The sequence below is a fragment of the Amphiura filiformis genome, unplaced genomic scaffold (genome assembly GCF_039555335.1).
Source record: "Amphiura filiformis unplaced genomic scaffold, Afil_fr2py scaffold_489, whole genome shotgun sequence".
Classification (NCBI taxonomy): Eukaryota; Metazoa; Echinodermata; class Ophiuroidea; order Amphilepidida; family Amphiuridae; genus Amphiura; species Amphiura filiformis.
The window spans coordinates 1,380-9,605 of record NW_027305953.1 but is presented as its reverse complement, the minus strand read 5'-3'; the positions used below and the strand labels follow the sequence as shown (position 1 = coordinate 9,605).

Genomic DNA, 8,226 nt, shown 5'->3' with positions numbered 1-8,226 from the left:
CAATCCTGGTCTATCATGGGAGTATTTAAAGTGTTGTATCCGATCAGAAACAATACAATATTCTATTCGTAAAACAAACATCGTAAAAGGTTGGAAAACGATCTCATGATCAAATTAAATGGTTTAGAAGAACAATATTCTCAAAATCCATCGGAAATTTTGAAACAGCAGATTGATGTTGCAAAGAATGATCTAGAAGATATTTATAAAAATAAGGTTAAAGGTTGCATGATTCGATCACGTGCTAAAGCTTTTGAATTTGGGGAGAAAAACTCAAAATATTTTATCAATCTTGAAAAAAGAAACCAGAAGCAAGGTATTCTTACAAAACTTGAAACAAATAATGGGGTTATCCTTTCTAACAGAAAAGATATTTTAGAGGAGGAAATGCAATTTTACAGGCAACTTTATTCTACATGTAATCCACCCTCATGCAACATTGAAGATTTTCTTCCTCCTAATACTTTATGTCCTAAGCTAAGTGTACATCAGAGGATTCATGTGAAGGTATGATAACGGTGAAAGAATATTCTGATAATCTGAAGCAAATGCCAAATAATAAATCACCTGGTTCTGACGGCTTTCCAGCTGAATGGTACAAATTTTTCCATAATGATATTCATGAAATGGTTTTAAACTCTATTAATTATGGTTTTCAAAATGGTTCATTTGCAGTTGATCAGCGCAGGGGGGTGATCAAACTTATCCCAAAGAAAAAAAAAAACCGCATGCATTTAAAAAATTGGAGACCTATCTCGCTCTTAAATACTGATTATAAAATTGCCTCAAAGTGCATAGCTGCTCGAATAAAAAATGTTCTTCCAAGTATTATACATAGTGATCAGACAGGGTTCTTGAAAGGACGATACATTGGGGAAAATATCCGACTTACTCTCGACATAATTGATTATATAAATTCAAATAATAAAGCAGGTTTTGTTCTAATGATTGACTTTGAAAAGGCGTTCGATAAGTTAGAATGGACCTTTCTGCATCAAGTTCTCAGATATTTCAATTTTAGTAATGATTTTATCCGATGGATAAATGTATTTTATTCTGGAATAACTTCATGTGTAATGAATAATGGTTATGCCTCTGCCTTTTTTGAACTTACTTGCGGCTTGCGCCAGGGATGCCCGCTCAGTCCTTATTTGTTTATTTTATGTAGCGAAATTCTTAATATGTCTATAAGAAATCAGCCTTTAATTAAAGGTATAACAATTGATAATAATGTTATTACCGTAAGTGCCTATGCAGACGATACCACTATTTTCATTGAAGATGTTTCTTCGTTAAAAGAAAGCTTACGTGTTCTTCAAAACTTCCAAACGTTCTCTGGTTTAAAAATTAATGTAGATAAATGTGAATTGATTCCTCTCGGTCAATATCGCAATGACAAGCCCAACATTGATGAAACAGGAGTAAAGTATTGTACTGGTCCAGTTAGGCTGCTAGGTATATTATTTTCTCCTGATTTGAAAAATATTTTTGAATTAAACTTTATACCTAAATTTAAGAAGTTAAAGGAAATTCTCAGAATTTGGTCAGCCTGAGATTTAACTCCGGCAGGAAAAATTGCTATTGTGAAATCTTTAGGTCTGTCGCAACTTATTTTCTTATGTCTGTTTTGCCCAATCCTCCAGAATGGTTTTTAAAAGATTTAGAATCAACACTCTATAAATTCATTTGGTCCAATAAACCGGACAAGGTTAGAAGGAACACCTTGATCGGTGACTTTTCAGCAGGTGGCTTAAATATGTGCCATATCCCTTCTGTAATAAAAGGTCTAAAACTTGCATGGGTTAAAAGATTTCTGGATTCTAATAATAAAGGAAAATGGAAATTATTTTTCAACATTTATTTAAAACCAAGGGGTGGTGACTTCGTATTTCATTGCAATATTAATCCGAAAGACAAATCGATCCAAACTGAAATTAAAAATGCTTTTATAAAAGATGTATTAATTGCTTGGTGTGAAATCACATACGATTCTAACATTTCTGTTTCAAAATCACCATACCAAATTTTATGGAATAATTCTTTTATTCGAATGGATGATACCATCATCTATAATTCTGTTTGGCACAACTGTGGTATACAACGTGTAAAAGACTTATATGATAATAACGGCAATTTTCTAAGCTTTTAGATATTAAAAGAAAGTTCACCATACCCGACCGTAATTTTGTTTTCTACTTTTCCTTGATTCATGCAATACCTTGGAAGAGAAATTGTAGGGTAGAATATGATGTTGATTTCAAATCCAGCAATGACGATTTATTAAACAAAATAAAAACTAGTAACAAAGTGTGTAAATTGATACACAATATTTGTATCAAAAAAATATTTAATAAGCCAATATCAGAAAATAAATGGGCACAAGATTTTAATGTTGCTAATTTGGAATGGAAAAAAATTTACTCGATATCAAAACTCTGTACACCTTCGATTAAGTTAAGATATTTTCAATTCAAAATTTTACATAGATATCTAGCAGTAAATGGACTATTGTCTCGTATGGGTAGTGTTCAGTCAAATCTGTGTTCCTTTTGCAAATCTCACGTCGAAACGATTCGTCATCTTTTTTGGAATTGTAATTTTTCTTATCAATTTTGGAATGATGTTGAAAGATTTATTTTGAATCTCGATATATCATTTTCAGAACAGGAGATTCTGTTTGGCATCTTGGATAGGAAGAAAGACAGATTTAACTTTTTAATTTTATATGGTAAATATTATTTATACTGGGCAAAATTAATGAATCGCAACCTAACTTAAATGTCTTCAAAAAGTAAGTTACGTCTATATCAAGAAATTGAGAATGTTTCTCCCATTTTGATATGGCAAAATGGAATCTATTAAATCTATACTAATTGTAAAAGTAGATATATACAAATATACTGTATAATTTTAATATTTTGTGAAGGAGTCCGGTGGTCATTTTGTATGTTTTTTTCCTCCCACCGGACTCAAGTACAGGAAATAAAGTTGTGAAAAAAAAAAAAAAAAAAAAAAAAAAAAAAAAATGATGTTTGGTTGCCTGTGAGTGCATAATTGATATGTTGATAACAGATCTAATAATGTTGTAGAATCAAAATCTTCATTATATGGACCACATTGAAGTCAAAGTAATTATCTATCCTATCCTGTATCGTTTTATGGATAAAATTGACTCAAAATGTTATTGATGATATTATTGCTATCTTTAACATCAGTTTTGTCTTTTGAACGGGAAAAATCCGATGGAAAATAAAGTTTTTAGGGGCTAGCTATAATATTGAACAATATATCCCATATTTTGACATGTACTTATAGAAAATAAATAAATTATTGTCTTTGTTAAGGGAGGTGCAATGAGCGTGAACCTGGTTTGGATGCAGAGGGAGTGTGCCTGTAACAGACACAGCCACCAGAAAAGGACCAGCTCAGATCGCGCGCCAAATAAGTTTGCAGTCCAGAAATTTCATTTTTTCTCAGCCTTGCAAAAAAGTAGACAGAGGTGGGAATCGAACCCGGGACCTCCGTGTTGTAAAACCTACTGCGTTACCACTGAGCCAACTGACAATTAGCTATGAGATGTTTGATATTAATCCTTGATATTGCTGAATAGAATAAATCAATACTGATAGGTCTATTTATCTAATGTACGATGCTATTCAAATTGGCCTATAAACTAGGAATATAATGTGAAATGACTATCAATCGATCAATCAATCAATCAAGTTGTCAAGTTATCAACAATCAATAATAAACCGACGTAGGCCTATCATGGAATATTACTAACTAGGCCTACTAACTATAAATATGAATATACCAAATAAATAAAATAAATAAATAAGTCAGTAAATAAATAAATAGGCATAGGCCTAAATAAATAAATAAATACATAATGCAGAATGCAGTTAGTATTTTAGTTGCAAAATTCCAAACATTCTATTCACACATTCTATTATAATTTTCTGCTATACACGCAAAGGACCTGTGCCTTTAATATGTCCGCGCCTAATCAATAATGAGTCTTTCACCATGCTCACACACCATGTTAAACTATTGTATCCCTGGAGTATTTTTACTGACCAAGTCCTTATAACAACTCAATGAAATGGATGCTATAACGTACCCAATCAAGCGAACATATCAAGGTCATATCAGGGCGTTATACAAAGAATGGTCAAAGGTCAACGTTTCCAAAGAAGTATAGTAATTTCCATGAATAGATGTAGACACAAGCTTTCGTGCGGGAAACATAAACACATAGTCGTCAGTCGTGTGGTTTTTATGAGATTTGATACGGCGCTGAAGTCTAATGGCTGTCCCAAAATCAGTACCAGACCCGGTTTCCAGACGGCAAATGTGTGTTGTTACAAGGAAGGCAAACTCAAATTATCAATAAGTGAACCACATAGAGGAATACGACATCTATCGTGAGCCAATCTGCATTCTGTTGCCTGCAAAAGCCGACGATCAGGTAAAATTTCTAAAAGCAGCGTGACTAGATATTTGCGTTAATTTCATGATACGTGTAAAACGCATTGAAAACGCCAAATTGTAGTCATAAAATATATAATATTAGTAAATCACCCAATCGAATGTTAACGTAGGTATGTGGAAAAGAACTGCAATAACAATAACAAACTATGTGCCCAAAGAGTTGTCTTTGGCATGTCGCTTTTTTGAAATATCACCAAAATATCAAATTTGGGAAAAACGCCCCAAAATTTAAAACAAACACGAACCTTCCAAAATAAATATATATTAGCACTCGGCGGCCCAGTCACTACCTGCCGCTGTGATTTGGGGGAACTCATGGCTTCCCCTCTCCAGATACCGGTACTTCAAGGTCGCTCATACCCCAGCCCTTAACATAGTTCGTTTTATGCAAATCCAAGAAAAATGAAGATGTTAAACTCACATTTTAGTGACGTTTCACCACTACACTAGTGGTTTCTTCAGACTGGCAACCCATCACATCTGACTGCTTCCTTTTATAGGCAACAGGAACCTCTATAGAGGGCGTGATGAGTTGGTCAAAGATGTTGTTGAGTGAGTAGGCCCCCTCGTCCTTGTTTAGAGTGTCTTTTCCTTTTCGGCGATTCCAACCAGTTTAAAGCTCAAATGTCCGATCAATACAGAACGAGCACGTGATATCGTGAAAAAAGCAGAGAAAGCTTTGTTGAATGAGAGAATTCGCGTAATTTCCAACAAAATCAGGTATTTAGAGGAAGAAAAAGCCCGATTTAGTGCCGATTTAAATTCCCGCGATGTAAACAAAGACCTGTCAATTCAAATCTCGCGCCATGTTGAAAACTCTCGCGAGAATGAATTCCAATATGTCCGCGCCCGTCAAACCCGGAAGTTGAAAGAGCTAGCGGAAAAACAGGGTAAATCGGCGAATAATAATGCAAGTAAGAACAATTTTCATACGGAACCGGACTTGAGTGGCACTCAACTGAAGCGATGGGTAAAAACCTGTCAAAATACAAACTGTCAGAAGCTCAAAACAGAGTGTTAGCTCGCGGCCTTGGATAAGCGGTAAGTCCAGATAATCTAACTCACTCGTCCATTGTTGATGAGCATATCGTTGCGTGTGAGAGAGCGTGTTGGAAGCTTCCCAAACCTGAAGCAGCACAATTACGTGCCGAAATAGTTGGAACTTTAAAATCCGCGAAATTGCCACCCTCAAATATCAGTAAAGATGAGCGAGTCGCGATTAATCAGCTTCAAAAGAGGAGTCCATCATGGTCCTGGGAGCTGATAAAGGACGGGCAACGGTTGTCATGGACAAAACGGAGTACCAACAAAAAATGTGTGCCCTCCTCAGTGATTCAGTGACCCCACACCAAAACACAAAAGAGAGCTGGTTTCAATCCTTCATAGGCTCGAAAAAGACGATAAGATCAAGAAAGCGGACAAACAATTCCTGTATCCCACCTCGGAAAACGTACCTCGAATTTATGGTAGTCCCAAAATTCACAAAGACGGTACCCCGCTTCGTCCTATAGTGGACTTTACAGGTTCCATAGGTTATAATGTGGCCAAATCTCTTGCTGATATTTTGAGCCCTATTGTTGGCCAATCTGAGCACCATGTTCTAAACTCAAGAAGTCTTGCTGAAGATCTCAAAGATGTTACCCTTGAGGAAGATGAGATTCTTAACTCGCACGATGTGGTGGCGCTTTTTACCAGTACACCCATTGATCTCACTCTTCATATACTCAGAGAAAGACTTAACGAGGACAAAGATCTCAAAAACAGAACACTCCTCTCTACTGATGACATTATAGAACTGACTAAATTTTGCCTAGCTACGGTTGCGTACTTCAGCTACTCCGGTCAGATTTACCGCCAATGTTTCGGCATGGCCATGGGTATCCCCCTCAGCCCCCTTGCTTGTAATATCTTTATGGAGTGGCTTGAGCAGAAAGCTATTTCCACAGCCCCGGATAGCTGTCGCCCACGTCTCTGGAAGAGATACGTTGATGACGTGTTAGAAATTATACGCAGAGGACAAGTTGACAATCTAACTGATCACTTAAATTCAATTCAGTTCTCCTCCCACCACCCTCTCCATCAAAAGTTAGGAGTTGTCAGAACTTTACTAGACCGGAGTGAATCGCTAGTCACCGAGGAAACGGACAGACAGAAAGAGGAGACCAATATACGCGAAGCGTTATCTGGCTGTGGTTACCCAGATTGGTCGAAAAAAAAGTCAAACAAAATAGAGCCACTCCAAAAACAAAGACTACCTCAAAGAATAAAGATGACAGTGAAAAGTCTAAAGGTATGGTTGTAGTTCCCTATGTAGAGGGGCTCACCGAGCGAATATCAAGAGTTTTCAAAAAGCATGGCTTCTCTACCGCTATGAAACCTCACCGCACCATCCGCAGCATGCTTGTTCACCCTAAGGACAAATTACTCCCTCAACAAAAAGCAGAGGCGATATATGAAATTCCCTGCGGAGATTGTGCTGGGACCTACATCGGAGAAACCGGCCGCCCATTCGGCGTTCGCCTCAAAGAACACCAAAAAGAGGTGGAAAAATTTGAAACGAAGCCCTACACAAGAGCCAGCCGCATGTCATCTATCACAGACATTCACAAGTCAGCTATCACTGATCACGTTGTCTCTACCAATCATTCCATCAATTGGGAGGACTCAAAAGTCATCGACAGAGAAGCTGACAAGACCACTAGGTGGCTGAAAGAAGCCATCTGGATACGCCGAAAAGGAAAAGACACTCTAAACAAGGACGAGGGGGCCTACTCACTCAACAACATCTTTGACCAACTCATCACGCCCTCTATAGAGGTTCCTGTTGCCTATAAAAGGAAGCAGTCAGATGTGATGGGTTGCCAGTCTGAAGAAACCACTAGTGTAGTGGTGAAACGTCACTAAAATGTGAGTTTAACATCTTCATTTTTCTTGGATTTGCATAAAACGAACTATGTTAACAGTGAAATCTAACAATCCAAATGAACTTGTTCAAAGAAATTATTGTCTTACTTTATAAATTATAAATACTGTAAAATGACACATAACTAAAGTGAGGCCAATTTCTATCTTTTTTATTTGATTCATAAAATTACATTCAACAAAATGATTGAAGACTGAGAAAACACACAATGCAGACTATTACAGAATGGAGTAGGTTAGATGCCATGTCCATAGCTTTGCAGGAGTTTCGGACTAACAATCAACACATTAAAAAAATACAGTTTAAAAGTGAAGATTATAGTGAATGATCAGTTCTTTTATCATGTGCTTGCCACTATCTACTTTATAGTAAACTATACATTGCGAAATAATATAAAATTATTTTAAAATAAAATGTGCATGTAAGTTGAGTTAACATAGCGAATTAACTAACAACTGCAGTGTATTTCTTGATTTTAATAATAAGCATGGGTAAAAAAGCAGTAAAGACAAAAATACAGAACAATTTGGAGTAATGAATTAAAGAGTTGACAGGAGTTATAGGAGTTAATGTTTTTTGCTGTTTCAGTGTGCATGTTCTCACCATTGATGGTTTGGTGAACTGTCATGTAACATGGATGTAAGCGTGATCCTAAAATGCCTTTCACGGTGACCCAAACTATTTACAAGACCTCTTCTGCATTGAGGCTGGCCTTCCCTTTTAAAGGGAATTTTTATTAGCATTAAAATTGCACATTTCCAATCGTTAGTTTGTTATTGTTAGTTAGGACAACTTAAGGTTACACGAAGAAA

At 36.3% G+C, this 8,226-nt stretch overlaps 1 protein-coding gene across 1 annotated transcript; it reads left to right on the top strand.

Annotated features, from left to right (window-relative positions):
• Positions 1–1,230: 1,230 nt before the first annotated feature.
• LOC140145633 (uncharacterized) lies at positions 1,231–6,781 on the top strand (the record flags this gene model as incomplete). The annotated part of the gene is made up of 2 exons (XM_072167327.1): positions 1,231–1,241; positions 5,878–6,781. Coding segments are annotated over exons 1-2 (915 nt in total), but the record flags the coding sequence as incomplete, so codon positions are not given.
• Between the last annotated feature and the right edge of the window lie 1,445 nt (positions 6,782–8,226).